At 34.6% G+C, this 22408-nt stretch overlaps 1 protein-coding gene across 1 annotated transcript in view; it reads right to left on the bottom strand.

Annotated features, from left to right (window-relative positions):
• Positions 1-22408, bottom strand: part of ROCK2 (Rho associated coiled-coil containing protein kinase 2) — a 133839-nt gene that overhangs the window by 35997 nt on the left and 75434 nt on the right. Inside the window, exons 5-12 of the mRNA XM_045776013.2 lie at positions 17723-17983; positions 9294-9438; positions 6417-6555; positions 4216-4307; positions 3256-3415; positions 1705-1765; positions 1084-1095; positions 12-91 (exon numbers count right to left, since the gene is read on the bottom strand). Of these exons, the coding sequence (XP_045631969.2) occupies positions 12-91; positions 1084-1095; positions 1705-1765; positions 3256-3415; positions 4216-4307; positions 6417-6555; positions 9294-9438; positions 17723-17983 (950 nt within the window). The remainder of the gene's footprint in view (positions 1-11; positions 92-1083; positions 1096-1704; positions 1766-3255; positions 3416-4215; positions 4308-6416; positions 6556-9293; positions 9439-17722; positions 17984-22408) is intronic.

The following is a 22408-nucleotide window of genomic DNA, read 5'->3' as shown; positions in this document are numbered from 1 at the left end:
ACAAAACATACTTGCACTTCTGCTCTAGTTCCTCTTTGGCTTGTATCTCAGTGCTAAGGTGTTCTTCTAATGTGTATAATTTTTTCTGAATCTGTCAGAAAACAAGAAACTATAATTATAAAGTTTGGTCACACTTAAAATACTGTCACAATGTGTACTTACAAGAGAAAAAGTCTATATCTGAAACAAATACTTGAAATATTTGAACTTGCTCAAAAATATATTATTGCTCTTAAAAATAAGAATTTAAGCTCTTTTTTATATCTTCCTACACTGTGCCAGAACAGTACTATAGTTATAATCAATAACTCTTTGATGAACTATAGCTAATTGACCATAAGTCATTTTCTTGCCATTCTTTACATCTTCTTCTAGGCCAGATACGTTGGTCTTGAAATAAACTAAAATCACAGAAAGTATTAAATAACCCATTTTGGGTTATCCTTCTTCATAAAGGATTTAACTTTTTGAGTTCCTTTTGTCCCTTAGGTATAGTGGTAGGTACCTTACAAATGTTGTCTCATTAATCCTAACAACCCTAAGAATATGGTAGTGTTGTATCTATTCAATAAAGAAACTGAAATTCAAAAAAGGTGAGTAACAGGGCCAAGATGGCTTTGCTAATAAGTGGCTGTGTCAAAAATCAATCCAAGTCTATTAGATTCCAAGGCCAATGTTCTTTCCGTTATTCTTTCTAGTGATTAGGTTCCCCACGGTTTCTTAAGTATTTTATAAATCTTGGGCAAAACTATTATTTTTCTCTAATAAGAATATACAGGCCAATGAATGAGTCAAGTTTAACTGCTTTTGGCTGCTATTGCATTAGTATAATTCGATCACCCTAGTTTTCACATGTTAATCAGTTATAATATCCTTGATAAACTAAGAAAATTACACAATACATATTTAAACAATAGATCCATAAGGGCAATAAGGAAAGAAATACTTGGTAGAAAAAAGGTCGGGAACTTCTCTCTCAGTCAGATGTAGTACTCCAAATGCTAGGTGGAAAATGGCTATATCAAAACATTGCTAGAGCGACGCACTTTTTTCAGTTTTTCAACATACGTGACATCAACATACCTCTTGACTTTCCTATTTAAAACAAAACAGAAAACAGAAATTTACAACACTTGTATGCTTTAGAAAATTCCTAAGATAAATCATACCAGAATTACCTAACCAACTTTTTTACTTTCTATAAATTTTAAGGAGAAAAATGTTTAGCATCCTCATTAATATGTATGTGTGTATATGATTTACTTTTGTACACAGTTAGAAATTAGAGGCCACAAAATACTATTAAGTTTGATAAAAACCACCCTTTATCTGAATTCATTCCTAAACACTCAATTACTTCCTCCACTATTTCTGTACCCTTATACGTTATTATCTACATTCTTTTATAGTACTAAGATTATAAAAATTTCTGATATTATAGTTGCTTACAAATCTATTGTATCCCTTTTGCTACTAAAACTAAGTCTAAAGCCATGTGTAATTCATCTTTTTACTAGCCACTGTATCTACACAATAATACCTGTCAAATAAATGGATCATTTCAATGTTCTTTGAACTGTATTACAACAGAGAATGCCATCTAATGATTCAAAAAGTAGCATCAAATGAACTTTTTAAACACATGGATTTTACTAAATTAGTTGAACATGTGACTAAAATAGACTAGTAAAAATCTATACATACTTCGTTTTTCCTTGATTGTACTGAGTCGTTTTCTCTACAAGATGAAGAGTCACCTAATAACCTAGAAGGAAAGGCAGGAAATAAATCCTTTGTATGTTATTTTAATCCATTTTCTAATACCCCAAATTATTATCAGAATTAAATTCCAGCCACAAAGACTTCTCTTTCTGATCACTCTGAAATATTTTAAATGAAGTAATGTTTTCCTCTCTAGATATTTATCATTCTCAATAATTTAAAATGCTACACTTTTTTTTGCCCTCCCCCACTCTTATTGGATGTTCTAGTCTTAATATTGTTGAGACTGGAGTCACTACATGGGCCATACTTTGCCCCTCTTCATCTCATTTTGAGTTCCTGTAATAACTATTTTATCCAGAAATCTTCTAGAAAGAGACATCTCTCCTCCTTCTCAAAGATAACATCTCTTGATTCCCAGGTCTTAATACATAAATCATCACTTCTATTTACCTGTCAATTTCTCTCTTTAACTGGGTCCTCCCTCACTGGGTTTATCCAGGCACTCATATCCTCATTTTAGTGAGCATTACAGTAGTTTTCAGAATACTATCATTAGCAGGGTGGCCAACTCATTCTGGTTGGCTGGGGATTTTCTTAGTTTCAGCATCAAAGTCCTTTGACATATCCTACGAAGCCCCTCCGTCCTTGGCAAACCGAAATGGTTGGTCACCCCGACCATCACACACATGGAAGTACCAAAAGTTTCTCAAATGTCTCTAATGTCTCACTCCTCACTGCCTATGAAAGTCAAAAGTCCCTCAGTATAGCACACAATAATCATCTGCTGCTTTATTCTTCCTCTGAACTTCAACTCCAATATAGTTTTTAATCTTTATACCCAATACTCACTGCAGCCAACCATTATTTATCGGCCTTGTGCCAGACTCTGTGCTACATGGAGGGATTACAGGAAAGAAACTTGAAGTCTCATTAGGTCCTCCACATGATTGTAACACAGTAATATGCACCTTGTGTTTGAGCCCTACTGGACCACACTACTCTGCTCCCAACGTGTGCTAACATGCCACACTTTTGCTTCCATTGTTCATCTCCCCACAACTCTCACCTAACCTCCCCACATCTTGGCCACTCAAAACCTTTTCTTAGCTTTAAAAACATCCCCCCTTCCCTGAGGTCTTACCTGACTTCTTACCTCACCTTTTACTTTTACTTTTGTCCTGAACCATCTCAGATATTTTGGTATGTTTCTTAAAGCAAATATCATATTTCTATCCTTATTATGACTATATTATTCTCTTATATCCCTTATTAGTTGATAAGTTCCTTTGAACATACTTAGTCTTACTCTCTATCCCCCAAAGAATATAGAACAGTGCCTTGCATACATTTGTAAATAACATTCAGAAGTAATGGAACTAAATGAAAAATAACTTTCGATAGTCCTTTTTAAAAAACTCAAAAGTTTAAAATGTATTAACACTTTATCTTCTGTAATGGAGTCTCACAGTAAGATAACTCTTTACAGCTAAATCCTGAAAGCAATAAAAATCTAACAAACAAAACACATACAAATTTTCTCTATAGTAGGTAAATCCTATAAAAGGCAGCTGATTTCCCACAAAAGCTTTAGGAATCGGGAAGGTTTCTACATCTCCTTTATCATCTTCGATGTCATCAAAATTGCTGCTGTCTACGTCACTGCTGAGTTCAGGTACTACAGGGGCCGCCGCTGGTAAAAGAAAAGAAATGGATTCTTCTCTTCATAATCAAAATACACATTAACCACCCAGATTTTGTTTTATACCAATTACATATTAGTAATATCTATTAATACCAACACATTATACATTAGTAATATATAATTAATCAATAACATTATGATTTACTATAGAAAATTTTGGTACCATGTTTAACATTCTATCATTTCAAAAAATTAAACTTTTATTAATTTTTTATTACTACATTAGAGGAGGTTTAAGTATAGATAAATCAATTAAACAAGGAGAGCAATATGATATTATTCTAGGTATTAAAATTGCAAGTGGCAAAAACTTGCAAACACATTCTTTGTGTTTGGCTTTTTACATTCTTTAAGTAAAATATTTCTTACTCTTATAATGAATTAATGTCAAATATACATAAAGCTAAAATGAATTACTATGCTTATTCTAGTATTCACCAAAGTATGGCCTACATAAATAATAACTGATTTATTAATTCAAACATATTCAAATTAGGGGATATTTTCCCCATTCTGAAAATTATTGAGATCCATAAAAAACTTGACAAATTAAGAAATCCGTTTACTATAAAAGTATTAAGAAATACTGCTAATGAATACAAATTAGGTTAAGATATTGAGGAACATTTAGTCATAAATATTGCCACAGAATAAATTTGAAATGAAATCTCTCAATTTAAAATTAGTTAGCATTAAGTGTATCAAACATGATTACTAATTCAAAAGAGGAATCAATTTCTGAGATTTAAAATGTGATGGAATGGAAATAGTTAAATTTACTGACTTACTCTCTCTTATGTTATCCCAATTCCATTGATCATTCTTAAAGAAAGGATGCTGTTTGATTTCTTCTACCCCATTTCTCCCAAGTCGTACCTCCCTAAACAATGGAGTTAAAGATAATATTATAAAAAGATTACCAAAAAAATAAATTACTTCTTATCTTGCCTAGGATCAATATAATGATCACAAATGACTTTGAGATATCTTTATTAACAGTTTCAGCTTAAATGTTTTTCAAAAACATTTTATTATATATGATCTCTCTAGATTAAAAGGACTGTATAGTAAATGCCATAGAAAGGGAAATGTATTTCCATCTGTAGTATGTATCAAACAAAAGTACACATAAGACTTTCAAATAAAAATATTCATCTGTGTGTGCCAAAACTGCATGACCAACTCCAGGATGTAAAATGGACAGAGTTAACTTCAGACACAGAAGAGTTATTCAAAGCCTCTAATAAAAATGTAGCATGGAGTCTGCTTGAAATTCTCTCCCTCTCCCTCCGCCCTTACCCCAACCCGTTCATGTGTTCTAATAAATAAATTTTTTTTAATCTTTAAAAAAATTAAATAAAAATTAAAAAAAATAAAAATCTCCTCTTAAAAAGAACTTACATATTGTTAGAAACTATCAATATTGAGTCTGATAAATTATATTCCTACACTTATATTAAAATGATCATTCTGAATACAAGAAAAACAATATTAACAATTTCATTCTTTGGCCCTTTGAGTTTTCAATGAAGATTTTATGGAAATAAAAAACATCTGTTTTTTTATATGCCCCTGGAGCCATGTTTAATATAAACAGAAAAACCTGTAAACTTTAGAGGGAAGTACTGTTAGCCACAATGATGGCATTAAATTCTTTTCCAAATTCTTTTCTCTACCTACAATCATTCCTTAGTCTGCACCCCCCCCAGTAAATTGCTATGATAAATCTTTCATTAACATGTGCTATATTCCGTTTTATATTTATCTTTCAGCACAAAGTATGGTCATCCTCATCAACTCATCTAGTCCCAAATCAAACATACAGGATTTGTTCCAAGTTTATCAGCATCGATTGTTCATTAATCAGATAATTAACAAATCTTATTAATTGATAAACATATTAAAATGATTAACCTCTCTAATGAGAAAAAATAGCAATACCTTTTCTTGCTTTAGATGGAAAAAAAAATCCATTATCTTCAGTTTGATGAGAATGAGGAAACTATCATCAGTGGAAATACACCCTGCTGTGACTACTCTGGGGGTCAATTCTGTAACACCAACTCAATTTTAAAGTGTGTATCCTAGAATTCCACCTTTAAAACTTTATCCTACAGAATGTATGCAAGATATAAATGCATGAAGATAGTCACTGTAGTACTGCTTGTAACAGCAACTGGCTAACAAACAATATGGTTTGCTGAGAAATCATACCATTTTCGAGCTAGAAAGGTCCTCAGTTATCAATCTGATCTGATCCCATTGTTTATGGATAAGTAAAATTTCCCCCAAATAGTAAAATTATTTCCCTAAGATCATAATGCTGGTGAGTGAAGCGCTGACTGTGGTGCATGCACTCCCCTATAAAAGTTGGTCCTTTGACAGGTTGACTCTTATCACAAAGCTGAAAGAACTGAATAGAAAGGCCAAGGAAGAAACTCCAAAGAGTTTTCTATCTTCCCTTTTTGAGGCAGGTTTCACAGTGTTGTTCACCTATTTTGTTTTCAGAAATATAGAATTTCCAGGGCAGACTTACTCATATTCAAATCCAAATAAAAAAGGACTGGGAAGGAGGCACTCCCAAGTCAAATACAAATAGTTTTTGAGATTATAACCTGTCAAGTATGTATCTACACAAAACACTCTTCTCTCTAAAGTTATACAGTAAGAGTCAGATGGCTTAATCACTTCAAAGGATAAAATGTGAATAATACAAGTTTTATTTCTCTCAAATGCATTATCTTACCAAGTTCTATTTTTTCTTTTTAGACATGAAGGTAAGGTTAGAGTTAGATTACAATGGGGTTGCACACACATAATGACGAGAGTAACCCAACACCAGACTTAGCAGTAGGAAAAGGCTAACCCAGAATTAAAAGCAATTTGGATAAAGAGAATGAGAGATTTCATATGCAAATAAAAGCTATGCTTTCATTCCTACATATTTAAAAGTTAAGGGCTCTCTACAAAGAAATTCAACGTATATTACCTATCTGTTAAGAAGGCGCAAATGAGATTCTTCGCATGCTTAGAAATTTCTGCATCTTCAGGGAAACACAGTGAGTTTTTATGATCCATAATTTTGCTATATGTTCCTACAAGTGAATCTGCATAAAATGGAGTATCCCCTAAAATTCCAAGAGAGAAGATACTGAGTGTAACAGAGAATGCAAATTAAACACTTTTCATCTATTGTTTAAATTTGTCACATGCATGGAAGAACAAATGATCTATGGGCCAGGAGTCTCAGTCGAAACACAACAGAACATACCAAGGACATATTTAAATTTTAACCACACCAATGAACCATCAATTCCTAAAAGCAAAATAAAATCAATGCTAACTCTAGAATTTGTTACTGTTTTTACAATGGGAAAGGAAATAATTCACTTGATAATTAAAGAAAAAGATTATTAAGTAGGGTCAGATAGATCAGAGTCCACTAATGCTTGAGCTGGATCAGCCTTTTCTGAGATTACTCTCTAGAGCTGTGTTATACAGTACAGTAGCCACTAGCCAGCCACATGTGGCAATTTAAAGTTTAATTCATTAAAATTAAATAAAATAAAAACTTCAGTTCCCTAGTCACACTAGCCACAGTTCAAGAGCTCAATGTGGCCAGTGCTCACCATACTGGACTGTGCAGACATAAACCATTTTCATCATGATAAACTGGGCAGTGCAGCTCTAAGAGTTAGACCAGCCCTATTATTTCGCGCACGATTTGCCTAAGATGACACATAGCTAGAATTGAAAATGGCAGAAATGGTCTCCCAATGCAGTGTTCTTGCAGACTAACGGCTATGCTAAAGAGGCATTGGAGTGTAAAGACAGAAAAAGTTGAAGGCACCATTTTGGCCACTATTCATCTAAAGCCATAAGAATTAAAGGCCCTGCCAGTATGACTCAACTGTAAGTCACCTTAGTACAAACCAGACTTTCCCAAATCAGACAATCCAGAATTTCAAAAGGGGTATTCAGGTAGTTTTTGTTTGTTTTTAAAGAGAACAAAGGGGTGCTTTGAATTCAAGATTTTTCTAGTGCGGGGGCACCTGGGTGGCTTGTCGTTAAGCGTCTGCCTTCGGCTCAGGGCATGATCCCAGGGTCCTGGGATCGAGCCCTGCATCGGGCTCCCTGCTCCGCTGGGAGCCTGCTTCTTCCTCTCCCACTCCCCCTGCTTGTGTTCCCTCTCTCGCTGGCTGTCTCTCTGTCAAATAAATAAATAAAATCTTAAAAAAAAAAAAGATTTTTCTAGTGCCATTTTTAATTGCAGTAGAGTCCTTTAAATGAAGTCCAGTGCTAACCAACCTAGGCAAGCACCAGAGTAAGCTCAGAATACTGTAAATCAGCGTCAAAGTCATTAAATTCGAATCAAGAGTCGAAAACAGTAGCAGGTATTTAAATGGTCTCGTCAAAGGAGCTATGTGACTTTCTCCAAATACAGAATAATTCTACTTTAAAGATTACAAGATACACCTAATGTATCATCAGACTGGGCCAGAGGTGGGGAGAATGGACAGCTACCTGGGAACATACCCTGCATGTAAAGAGATGCACTACAATTACAAAGGCCCAAAACAACATAAGGTCGTACTATGACATGAGTTTAAAGCATAGCAAGGTCAATACTACATACACAAAATGGTCATCAAGAGAAGGCAATTTATGCCACAAAAACATTCCATGACTAATTATTATTTAAATTTGAGATTTGCCAAAATGTTCTGATTCTTTTAAGCAATAATCATAATAATCATACAGATTTTAACAGATTTTCCACTACCAATTTTTTTTAGGGTCATCCTCTAGAAAATAAATTCTCTAATTTCTAAAAATATATTTTCAACTTTAAAGTTGTTTCATATAATTTTTTTTTAAAGATTTTATTTATTCATTCGACAGAGAGAGAGAGACAGCCAGTGAGAGAGGGAACACAAGCAGGAGGAGTGGGAGAGGAAGAAGCAGGCTCCCAGCGGAAGAGCCTGACTTGGGGCTCAATCCCAGAATGCCAGGATCACGCCCTGAGCCGAAGGCAGACGCTTAACAACTGAGCCACCCAGGTGCCCCATGTTTCATATAATGTTATTAGCCTTATCACACTTGCCTCAGAAAATAGATTTATTGGCTCTATCTGTTCTCATCCCCAAGCCAGATAATTCATTCACTGGCTTCCTTAGCCCGAAGATATTTTTGTGACCCCAGTACTTAGGAATGGGAAATCTAAGAATGAAATCTACGATGTAAAGAAAAGTTTTGAAACACCTGAGCCTTTCAAATGTTGATTTGGTCAAAGTGAAAGAAATTATTAAATTTGCCCCTGAGTTTTCTGAGAATGAAATATTATTGTGAAATATTTTTATCGATAATCAAATGGTCAATAACTATGATTTATTTTACTAGAATTAAAAGCATATGTAAATACAAGTAATAGAAGAAACACAGTTGACAAAAATCAATTACATAATTATATAAACAAACTAAAGAATACTTTTAAGCTATTATTGGAACAAATATTAACAGACTTAAAATATTCACAACAAATACTATCTATCAAGAAAATCTTAGACTAGAGGCCCACTGAAGCTATAAACTTGCTTCTTGTTCTAACGTTTTCTTCATACAAAAAGGCCCACTGAAGGATTATTTCCTAGCAATATACTTTCGATTCCTTGTACTGTGCCAGTACAATTTGGCTTTAATTTTCCAATTAATAATCTGTCATATCTGATACATCTAATTCAAAGTTTCTAAAAATCCACTTCTTCCATAGGACACAATTAATTTCCTTATATTCTCAAATTCTTGACTTAAAACTAGTGTTACGAGATGGGTTCTGAAAAAAAGACAAGTTAAAATATTTACTTACCCACCAGCATTTCAAAAAGGAAAACACCCACAGACCACCAATCACATTCTCGCCCGTAGTAACCATCGCCCCCTTGTGATTTGAGAACCTCAGGTGAAATATAATCGGGTGTTCCAACTGCTGTATCACAATGCACCATGCCTGTCTGGTAAAGAGCAGAGTTAAAGAAAAACAGCTGCATGTAAAAACATAAACACATAAATGCAACTAATTCACTTATATATATAGTAATTTATATAATATTATATATTATTATATATATAGCATATAGACTATTATATATATATGTGTGTGTATATATATATGTGTATATATATACACACACACTACAAATTCCTACCTACAGAACTTCATTGCTGATACAGCTTTGGGAAGACAGGAGATAAATGTATTATGAAATGCCTAAAAGTGGGAAATCAAGGATAACTTTTCAACTCTAAAATACAGGAGGCTTCATCAATGGAAAAAGGAAAAAGTGGTAAACTCCATGGGAATCCCAAGCAAATCAACATCTTTTGTTTCACTTTCTAAGAGTTATAAGGGAAGTACAAAATGTGATCTTAAGCTAGTGACCTGGGGAAAAGAATTAGAGAGAAAGGAGACTTTGGTATTTTCAAAAGAAACTGCAGTAATTAAGATTCCAAAGAGCCTAGTTTGGAGGCTGGATAAAGAAACAGTTATTATATTAAGAAAAAATGGAGGAAATACAGCAAATGTTTAAATTAAAAGATCTTAACAGTTTGAAAGCTCCACCATCAAGCTGCGTATTTAGAAATATGGAGCTGTGGGGGCGCCTGGGTGGCACAGCGGTTAAGCGTCTGCCTTCGGCTCAGGGCGTGGTCCTGGCGTTCTGGGATCGAGCCCCACATCAGGCTCTTCCACTATGAGCCTGCTTCTTCCTCTCCCACTCCCCCTGCTTGTGCTCCCTCTCTCGCTGGCCGTCTCTATCTCTGTCGAATAAATAAATAAAATCTTAAAAAAAAAAAAAGAAGAAATATGGAGCTGTGGCATCAAGATATTTGGCAAATTGATTAAAAAAACACCTTTATCTGTGTTTAGTTTTGGTGGGTAATAAGACAATCCCTATCTGATGTCTTTTTGACAAGGACAAGAACCACTGTAAATATATGTATGCATGCGTGGTGTGTAGTATATGTGTGTGTATGTGCTGTAAAATTAAATCACTATAATAGTATAATGCTAAATAATATTCGTTCACCTCCAGCTCTGTGCAAACTTGCAAAATTTATAGATTAATTTAAATGCCCTCCATTTCCTTTACCTGCCCAGTAAAGAGTATGTCATCCACATTCCTCATAAGGAAGCTAATATAAATTCCCAAAATGCTAAGTATTATGAACACCTTGGGAAAAGAAGTTCCATGTATTTTGTAAATATGACTTATGTAAACGTATTTAAGTGCAATAAAATATACGTTAATCATGGGAAATTAATTTCGAAAACAATCTTTTCATTCTTCAAATTAGCAACAATTCAATGATTTTACTTTCCCAAGTATATAGCAAATAGAGAATAGAAGTCGGTTTAGTTTGAATATAAATTAATGAAAGTTCTGAAAATTATGAGGGCAATAATTTATATGGATTAATACTTAGGATAAAAGATGAAAAACAACAGTGCCTAACTTTAAAAGGCAAGGTATAAAATTAATTTTTATCATGGACTCTCCTATACTTTTGTTAGAGGAAACATTAAAAGACTTGTTAGGGTAAACAAAATTCATTTCACATGTATCCATAGAAATTAGACTTTAAAAAAATGAATCCTATGAGACTCAACAGCTAAAATCTAACTGGACACACACATCAAAAAATGCCATTAGAAGAAAATTTATTTAGCATTCAAAGTTTAAAGGAAGGAGAGGAAAGGGTAAGATAAAAAAAAATAACTGGCATAATATTAGGCTGTAAAGGATGGGACAAGTTAGGCTTTAAGAGAGAGAGAAGTATGACAGCTTAGAAAGAAAAAAGAGCAAAGCTAAAAGAATAAGAATGACTTTATATAAAGCATATTCAGGAAATGCAGTGAAGAGGCGCCTGGGTGGCTCAGTCGGTTAAGCCTCTGACTCCTGATTTTGGTTCAGGTCATGGTCTCGGGTTCGTGAGATGGAGCCCTGTGTGGGTTCCACACTCAGCACAGAGTCTGCTTGGGATTTTCTCTCTCTGCCCCTCCCCCTGCTCATGCTCTCTCTCTAAATAAATACGTAAAATTTTTAAAAAAGGAAGGAAGGAAGCGAGCAAGCAAGCAAAAAAGAAATGCAGTAAAGTCCAAATTAGCTAAAAGTAAAGTTTCACAATGAGGAACGTGGGAAAGGTAAGATGGAGATCAATTTGAATAACCACTTGCAGAATAAATACTTTGGCACAACTAAAGAATTTTTAGTAGGTAAACTATGTGAACAGCACTCTGCTTTTGGGAAAATAAATATTCTAACCACAATTTTTGATTCATTCTGGAGGTTAAAATTTTTTAAAATAAATATTTGGAAAAGACATTTTAAAACTGTCTTATGGAAAAGTTCTCAAATTACATGAATACAGAATCTACTTTTATGACAAGTCTCTTCTCGTACTCTAAAAGAAATACAGAAAGGATAAACCAGAAACTAAAAAGACCTGGTTTACCCGTGGTGGGAGTGGGTGGGAAAAGGGTGGAAAGAAGGGAGTATAGGAAAGGGGTAGTAGGAGTAAGGAGGATAGGATCCTTCTCTGACCATACAATTTGTACAGTTTTAACTCCTAAAGCCAGAGGAATGCTTCATACATCATAAAGACTATAAATAATAAAATCAACCAGGATGTGGGGGGGGATACGCCAAATGGAATACAAACAGTAATGAATCTGTTTTATAAATTAATAAAATAACCAAACCAAATGGGGTAAGGATAAAAAGGACTAACATAAGTAACTGGAAAACAGTATCTGTAAAAGATACTATAAGGCTAAATACAAAATGAACTGTACAAAAATACGTTCTAATGAGTAAATCTGTTTGTCACAGAGGTAGGAATTAGTAATTCTATGTGTGTGTCTCCTAGAGTTGAACAAGTAAATATACTGTAATAATCAGAGCCAGGTTTCTTTCTTTTTTTAAAAAAAAAACATTTTATTTATTTATGATAGCGAGAGAGAGCACAAGCAGGGGCAGTGGCAGGAGGAGAGGGAGAAAACAGGCTCCCCATTGAGCAGGGAGCCCGATGCAGGGTTCGATCCCAGGACCCTGGGATCACGACCTGAGCCAAAGGCAGACCCGTAACTGACTGAGCCACCCAGATGCCCCAAGAAAGCCAGGTTTCTCAGTGACTAAAACAGAAATTACAAAAAAGAAAGGAGGAAGACTACAATGAGCCCTGTGGTGAAGGACAAGAAAAAGTGTCAGTATGGGGGCGCCTGGGTGGCACAGCAGTTGGGCGTCTGCCTTCGGCTCAGTGCGTGGTCCCAGCGTTATGGGATCGAGCCCCACATCAGGCTCCTCCGCTGGGAGCCTGCTTCTTCCTCTCCCACTCCCCCTGCTTGTGTTCCCTCTCTCGCTGGCTGTCTCTATCTCTGTCGAATAAATAAATAAAATCTTTAAAAAAAAAAAGTGTCAGTATGAACTCATGATTTTTAGTAGCCTAGATATACAGAGAGGTAAGTAACAAATTAAATATGAACATGTGTGTGCATATGGATTAGCACATATAGTATATTCAGACTACATGTGTCTGCTGACAAGGCCTAGAAATAATGGCACTCAAGGAGCAATAAGCATATGTAGTGCCCAAATACTGATTTCTAAAAACCATTCTTGAATAAAAGAAATCTGAGCTTCCTGGAAAAGTGGCTGATTCCAGATCTGGGGCAGAGAAAATACAAGTCCTCAACGACTTATACTGCTAAAAAATAAGAAAATGCTCCAAAAGGGGGGCATGCCTAAGGACATAGGAGCCAACTTGAGCCAAGATAAGTAAACTTTGGACTGAGTTTCAAGGTTTGAGTAGGAATCTGCCAGGTAAACTGTATTCAACATCACATATGAAGGCCAAAAATCATGAAATCATTGATTTCATAGCATAAAAACAACTACATGTAATTTAAGACTCATGAACTACAAGGCACAAAAGGCCAAATGATAGAGAATGAGGGTAAAACGTGGAAGGGATCATATCATCATAAGAAGCTTCATATGACAAGTTAAGGAGTTCGAACTTTACTCAGTAGATGACAGGAATCTACAGAAGGGCTTTAAACAGGAGAGCAACACAAACAGGTATGCATTTTCAAAAGCTTCCTCACGAGTACTTTAAATGGATAAGATTCAATGTTTATTTGCTAAAATATATTTGGTGTCTTATAATGGACAAAATATTGTAAGTGGAGAGATTTATGAAAACACAAAACTGGTCAGTCATAAATCCTGAGGTTGGCCAAAGGAAGTATTCTAAATGCTTCCTGTAAAAGTGGAAAAAAATTGTAAATGGAATTCTTAATTATTAGAAAAGCATTAAGAGCCTCAGCTTGACTGCTACACAGGCAGGAGCCTACTCGGTCCATTTTAATGATTAAAAATGAGTACTTGAAGCAGGGGTTCCTTTCTCAAACAGGCATATCCCCCACCTTATAAAATTCTCAGCTAGTGCAAAGTCCTGCTTCTTCGTTGCTCTAAAAAGAGCCCAACTGGTTTAGAAGCCCATGTCCATTTGCACTGTGCAGTGCCCAAGACAAAAAAAGCTGCCTGTTACTCTAGTTATCTCCTGGGGGTACCAAATGTTACTTTTATTAGGGCTCTGGTTATAAAGCTGCATAGCTTTTGAATGTCTGTCCCTAATGCTCCCATAAACCTCTTCTTTTCTATGTATAATTTTGCAGAAAATAGGGTTTTTTTCAGAAACACGAGTAGAAACACCTCCATTTTAAAAACTGATGTCACATGTAGAGGGGTTAAGAACGTTAACAATTTACCAACTAGCTTTTAAAGAATAGCCTCAATTTAATCAAAGAGTACACACTAGAATATTAAGGGATATAATCTTATTTTACTTTCAGGTAACTTAAAACACTAACATAAAATGTGCCTTAAAAGGTGGTAAAGGTGGCTATGAAATGCATAATGATGAGCAAAGAGGGCACTCCATTTACCCAGCTGAGCAAGCCATTTAAATAGCAGTACTTCTTGGGCGTCACTGAGACACATCTGGATGTAAATACACTACACTGTGACATTCACTCCCATCTACATATTTTTTCCAGAGAGAAAAAGAGTAACAGTATCCAGGAAACTTTCATTTACTAATGAGAGAACTTACTGACATATGCCAGTACTCTTAAGTGCAATAGTAACCAATTATTTTAGTCTTTGTAGGTTATAATTTTTAGTTGTATTTTATTTTTGCATTTATCCATGGCCAGAAGAGCTAAAAAATAATTTGAGAATCTGTCTATATTGTAGATAAAGGGTTGGCAGTTTTCTGTAAAAGGCCAGTAAATATTTTAGTAATATTTAGTAAATATTTTAGGATTTGTGGGCACATAGGATCTCTACCTCATATCTTTTTTTTAACCATCTTTTAAAAATGGACAAATCATTTTTAGTACAGGAGCTGTACAAAACCAAGCCAAAGGCCAGATCTAGCCCTGCACTCCAGTTTGCCAATCCCTTCTATAGACGTGCAGATGAATGAGAATGAAACTAGGAACACTTCTAACGGCTTTGAGACCATAACGATAATCAAACAGAGGCCAATACAGTGATGAACCTGAAACCTGCAACAGCACTTATTCACATCAACAGCTAACATAGAAAAATTATAAATTCCATATACTATAGCTTTTAATAATAAACTCCTTTGTTCTTCAACATATATAGTTGTTCTCATCATTAGTATTACTTGAGGAATGGAGTTCTGGGGTAAAACAAACAACATTTTTAAACTTCGGTATTTAAAAAATACATATTTCACTACATCAAAATCAAGAATCCCTGTTCAAACAGACACAAATGTGTAGCTGACTGGAAGATGATATGAGCACTATCTGTGGAATCACTACTGAGATTATATAAGGAATTCCTGAATATCAAGAAGTTGATTTTTAAAAGGTTAAAAGATACATAAGTAACTCATGAGATAAATGACTGACAATTATAGGAAGAAAAGTCTGACATCGTTTGTTATAAAATAAATACAATTTTTAAAACCTACTACCTTACACCAATGGAATTGGTAGATTTAGAGAGTGAGTAATAGGAAGGTGAGTAAGAACACAGAGAGACACGATCTCTAATGCACTACTAGCAAGAGGTTATAACCTTTACAGCCATTCTGGAGGTCAGCTAATACTTTATTTATGTACCCTCTGAGTCAGTAGTCCCACTTCTTCGAAGTGTATATTTAGAGGAAACCCTTGTCCGAATACACATGGGACATGTCTGAAGATGTTCAACATCAATGTTAGGTTGAACATAGTACTGTGGGTAGCAGGGAGCTGATGTGGCCTAGGAATCCAATACAAGGGGGAATAAGTAAAATAGATAGATACTATGGAATACTAAGAAGGAACGAGCTAATTTACATATATCAGAATAGATATCAAACAAGATTGAGTGAAAAAAGAAAAAAAAAGGACATCCATACCATTACACTATTTATACACATGTACGCTATATGAATAGTCTGCAAGAGCTTATAGTAAACACATGATAGTGGCTGTTTGTTAGGGACAGAGAGAATAAGACTGAAATGGCAAGGGGGAGATCATCATTAAATAAAAACTAGATGAAGCCTCTTCTGTTGACTCCTAATGACAATAAGCGATGAACCAAGGAGTATTAATTACCTCAGCTATATGTACCTCAATTAAAAAATAGTAAATAAAATTATAAAAGCCACATTTTATTTTGCCTTATAAAGACACAATGTAAGAGATTTAAATCGCTAAATTTAGTATTCCCTTACATGCTTGTAAAAATATTCTATAAAAACCATATTCTGTCCTGTTCCCCATATTCTATACCCTTTTTTCCTTAACCATCATTACCTACCCTAAAAACACGTGGTGTGACTTATTTCTCTACACCCTCCCCAAAGTTTTTGTTTAATTGAAATCAGAATACACCCATGAACTCATTATGTACAACTGACATAAAAAAGTTTAGCATTCTATTAGAAAATTATCTTATACTTTAATTTCCTTAAAGATAATTTTTACTATTAACCATTTCACACTGTAGTATGATAAATACCACAAGAGGGAGCTTTGGGGACAAATGTGCCATCTACCAAACATTGATGTATGCAAAACATGGACACAATGACATACATAATCCACGAAGACCAAGGAAGAAAGGAATGTTAAGTTTTAGTTGAGTAGACAGGGCTTACAAACCTAGATACATGCAGCACAAATTCTAAATAAGTAAGAACATTAGGAGAGTGATCAGTCGGATGAGAATTATCAGGAAGAACTTTGTAAATGAGGTAAAATCTGAGCAGAGCTTGGAAGAATATGGAATGCTGATGAAGGTAGTATGATCAATAAAAGTGAATGTCACACAGGTGGCATGAATAAGAGGTAAAAAGAAAAGAAAATCAGCTTAATTAAAAATAAACATCTTGCTATTTCTGTTAAGAAATATGATTAGCTATATAAGCATACTAGAAGGTTATAAAAACCATACAAAAGATAATATCTAGTTTGCTGTCAACATACACTAACATTTAAAGAGTCTGATATATGTAAGTCACCCCCTAGATCCAACAGAGAAAAAAAACAAAACAAAACATGATTCCACCCCATTAGGAACTATTGCCAGGAATTATATATATAGTATACTTACAGAGAAAAAGAGAAGAGATATAAATTTTGCAACAAAAATAAATTGACATCATAATTAGCTATGAGGTTAAAACTACCGAATCTATTAGTTATAATGTGAATTGTTCAACAGGTAAAGTACACAATAGATGATGGCCCTAAATTTATTCGATATGGTTGATACAGACAGGGTTGGTAGGAGACAGTAATATAAACTTCTTACCTTAGCTTTTTTTTTAAAGGAAAAATACAGAAATAATAATGGTGATGGAAATAATACCCATGTACCTTAGTTTATATTCTGTGTCCTACACTTCACCTGCATCATTTTTTGCATATAAACTAGTTTTAATTAATAGCAATTGCTTGTCACCATTCTACGGGGAGAGACCTAACTTATCTGTATTTTTATTTCTCTTGTATTTACCAAATCTAGTACTAAGAAATAAAGCACTCTGTAGCTAGATGATCAGTTAAAAAAAAAAAAAGTTTTATTTTTTTAAGTCACTACACAGCAAAACTAAATTTATCTTTGTTTAAAACTATAAAGTCAAGATTTAAAGCTTCTTTGATTTTTGTTTTTAAAAAATTAGCATTTTTTTTATTTGCTTACTTACTTCATCCATCTTCATACATGTGCCAAAATCTGCCAACTTTAGATGTCCATGCTTATCCAAGAGCATGTTGTCAGGCTTTACATCTCTGTGAATTAAGCCCATGGAGTGTATGGCATCCAGAGCAAGAACAACTTCAGCAGTATAAAATTTGGCCCATTTTTCAGGTACATCATAGTTACTCATAAGGTTTACAAGATCTCCACCAGGCATGTACTCCATTACCATGTACAGATACTTATCATCTTGAAAAGCACAAAAGAGCTGTAAAACAAAACGAGAAAGGAAAAAAATTTTTTTGAGAAAAAAACAAAACAAAAGCTTAAATGGAACAAAACCCAAAACAATTATTACTACTGAAAAAGACAAATTATTTTACAACCAAAAGAGTTGAATTTTATGAAATCTTTTAGATTTAGACAACCCTAATGGAAAAAAAGGCATCGGACAAAACTTTTTATATAGTTAACTTCTTCATGCTGAAAAATATACATAAATGAATCATTTTCCCCTCTTAGAGAATACAAGAATCTATTTAAATAGAGATATTTTATAAGAGAAACAGAATGAGGGACACAAAAGATGAAAGAATGACAGAAGAATTCATAAATTTAAAAAAACAGCTTTCTGAAAACAAAACAAGCTACTGCATATATTTCACAAAGAAGAAAGCTGAGGAGGTAAAAACAGTTGAGAAAAACCTAAAAGATACCACATTCAACAGATATAAGAAGAGGGAGTAAGTACCACACCACTGAAAGAGAGTGAGTTGCGGGTAGCCACACTTAGAACAGGGCCTTCTCCTCTTTCCTATTTATTCCCTATCATCTTGCTCATGAGCAGCAAGTGGTATCCAGACTAGAGCAGTGGCACTGGGACCAGAGAAATCACACCAAGCGAGGTTGCTACTGACTCCCCAGAGGCACGGGAACCACAAATTTAAAAGAAAAGTTATTTGTACATTCCACTCAACATGTCCCAACCCACCCCCCAGAAGCAAGCAATGCAAACAGAAAAGTTTTCCACAAACAAATAGGGAAAACATAGAACAAAACAAAGAACTCATACTCAAAATATATAAAAAGAATTCCTACAAATCAAATCTTTTAAATCAACAGACAACCTAATGGGAAAATGAAGAAGAATTAAGTAGGCATTTCACAAAAGAAGATATTCAAAGATGAAAAGGTAAGAAATCTCATTAGAGAAAGATGAATTTAAACCACTGTGAGACACCACTTTGCATGCACAAAAATGACCAAAAATTTTAAAACTGGTAACATCAAGTGCTGGCAAGGACAAAGGGAACTTATAAACTAAACTTCTATAACCACACTAAAAAACAAGCTGTCACCACCTACTGAGACTGATTATAGGTACCCCAAAATGCCACTCCTGGGAATAAACCCAACAGAATAAAAACCATTACACTACTTGTAACAAATAAAAATTTTGAAATATACCAACAAATTGTGGTATATGCATACAATGGAATAAAACACAGCAATGAAACTAATAAACTAGCAATGTAGATAACTCATGCCAACATAATGTTGAACAAAAAAGCTAGATACAAAAGAAGAGATATTCAGTGATATCACTTATATAAAGTTCAATGAACAGGAAAACTATAGTTCCTGAGTGCTTGTTCAGGTGGTACACTAGAAAGAAAAGCAAGGAAATGATTACTAATAAAGTCAGAAAAGTGGTTATTTTGGGAGGAATACATGGAGGTAGTGATTAGGAAAGAGCACAAGAGAACTTCTGGAGTCTGGCAATGTTTATTTTTTGACCTGGGTAGTGAATACACGGGTGTTTGCTTTGTGATAAATCTTTCTGCCGCCTGTTTTATGTATTTCTCTGTGTATGTCACAAATAAAATCATTTTTTTAAAAAAAGCATGATAAAATTAAAGCAGCACTCAAAAGGGAATTTATAACTTCAAATGTATTTGTCGGTATATCTCCTTATCCTTTCACTATCCAATATTCAAACAGATATCTGCGTTGGAAAATAAAGACTAACAATAAAAATTAGGCAGACAAAGAAACTAGAAAAGAACAATATAAACCCAAAGAAAGCATGACCTAGGGAATTTTTTTAAAAGCAGAAAATAATTAAAAAGAAAAGCAAAAAAAGGTGTTATTTTTTAAACAAAACCACAACAAAAAAATGTTGACTAAAAAATTTACATATACTCCTTTCAATAGAAAAGTGAAAGACAGTCGCAGAAAATATAAACCGACTGAAGAGAGAACTAAAAACCTGAATTAGTCAAAAATCACGTGAGAAAATAAAAGGCTGATAGAAGATCTAATTGGGAAGGAGGAATGGAGGCATTAAGTATAGAAAAAACATACACGAGTTTTAGGACAGCAGCTATCTCTCAGAAGGAAAAAAGGGAGAAAAGACTGGGTAGGAGAACAAAAAGTATTTCAAGAATTCTTGCAATGTTTTCAAAATTAAAAGCTTAAAATTAACGATGGAAAAATGTTAAAATTTGCTAAACGTATGTAAGACTGAAACCAAAGAACGTTTCCAGATGGCTTATTTATTAGGCAAGCAAGAAAAGCCATTCACCAATGGTGAATTAATTAAGTTGTGTTTGAATGCATCAGCCAAAGAAATGCATCTAGAGAAAATCAACGCAAGACTCTCAGTCTTTCAACGACAGCTGCTCAAAGAGTTGAGGACACTGGTGGCAATATCAGTAGTCAGTTTAAAAACAAGGCAAATGATTTCGAGTGGTTTTCCTCGGCTCTTGATGAGTCAACAGATGTTACTGATATTATGCAGTCATTACTGGTTATTGGAGGAGTAAAGTGCCAAGTCTGATGTGAGTAAAAAATAAGCCTCTATAAACAGTCTGCGATAGATGAACTACAGGCAAAAATATTTTCAAAGAGGTTGAGAAAACACTAATTCAGTAAAACCTGAAGCAGAATCCGGTAAGGTGTGTTAACAAAAGATGGTGGTAAAATAAATGTGAGCAGAAAAAGGCTTCACTGGACAAATTTACAAAGCTCGTGAAAATGCATGATATTTGAAATCTGTATTTATTCTCCGTAATACTGATCAATAAGTACTAAGTGGAAAATATATTTTAATCCCTCGTATAATAAATGAGTAGTATTAATAATGGTTGTTGTTTGCTCTTGTGGACTTAACCATCATCACCCGTTCTGTGAATTTTTGTCAGAAATAGATGCTGAATATCCTCACTCTATCGTACAGCGGTTCAATGGCTTAGCACTGGTAAAGTTTTATTGCAATTATTTGAGCTTAGAGCTGAGACTGAAATTTGTCTGATCAAGACCACCCTCAACTACTATTATGGAACACTGAACAGCTTTCTAAATGAGCTTTAGCTGCACACTTAGTAATGTTTCTTAATTAATACAACCTAAAATGACAAGGTAAAATAGCACTTACATGCAAAAGTTAAACTTTTTTTTAAGATTTTATTTATTTATTTTAGAGACAGTGCACACACAAGAGAGAGCATGCATAGGGGGAGGGGCAGAGAGAGAGGGAGAGGGAGAGAGAACCCCAAGCTGACTCCCTACTGAGCCTGGAGCCAGAGGCAGGGCTCGATCCCACCATCCTGAGATCATGATCCCAGTCAAAATCTAGAGTCAGACACTTAACCAACTGAGCCACCCAGGTGCCCCACAAAACCTAAGCTTTTAATGACAACTAACATCAAGCTACTTTTTATGCTTCCCATGGTACTAAAATTAAAACAAGAAGTGAGATCTCCACTCCTACACAAATTGGCCATGGATATATTTTCTGAACTCAAATGACAGTCCCACAGTTCCAAAAGCATTTTTTTGACCTAAATGTAAGTGCAAAGCAAATATCCATGTTTCAAAATCCACTTAAACTCTGCAATTGAGGGGCACCTGGGTGGCTCAGTCGGTTAAGTGTCTGCCTTCAGCTCAGGTCATGATCCCAGGGTCCTGAGATCGAGCCCCACATCGGGCTCCCTGCTCAGCAGAGAACCTGCTTCTCTTTCTCCCTCTACTGCTCCCCCCCCCCCACTTGTGCTCTCTTACTCTCAAATAACATCTTTAAAATAAATAAACACACAAACTCTGCAACTGAGAAGTTTCTACCTAACCTTCAGTTGGAAGTGACTAACCTGCAATGTAATGACTTTGCTAAAAGGTAAATATCCAGACAAGAATTTAACAGAATTCTATATATGTCTTCCAAGTGATAAAAATGCTCAATCAGAATCATATGCTCAAGGTCACCATCAACAGTTATAAATAAAGTATTGGTATATACCCTTGATACGTGATGAAAATGGCACTTTCCCTCTACAGTCTTTCTATAAAAACTCGTAACCCTAGTCTAAATAATGAGAAAAACATCAGACAGATTCTAATAGAAGACTATACACATCCTACAATATAACTGACAAGTAATCCTTAAAGCTGTAAAGTCATCAAAAACAAGGAAAAGTCTGAGAAACTGCCACAGCCAATAGGAGCCTAAGATACGATAACTAAATGTAACATAATATCCTGGATGGGATCCTAGAACCGAAAAAGAGCATTAGGTAAAAACCAAGAAAAACTGAATAAATTATGGACTTTAGTTAGTATAATGTATCAATATTGTTCATTCATGGTAACAAATGTACCTTACTAAAGTAGGACGTTAATATAGGAAACTGTCAGG

The sequence above is a fragment of the Ursus americanus genome, chromosome 7, assembly GCF_024610735.1.
Source record: "Ursus americanus isolate L20-20 chromosome 7, mUrsAme1.1.p, whole genome shotgun sequence".
NCBI classification, from domain to species: Eukaryota; Metazoa; Chordata; class Mammalia; order Carnivora; family Ursidae; genus Ursus; species Ursus americanus.
The sequence above is the reverse complement of the archived record's forward strand: the minus strand, read 5'-3'. Positions and strand labels throughout refer to the sequence as shown.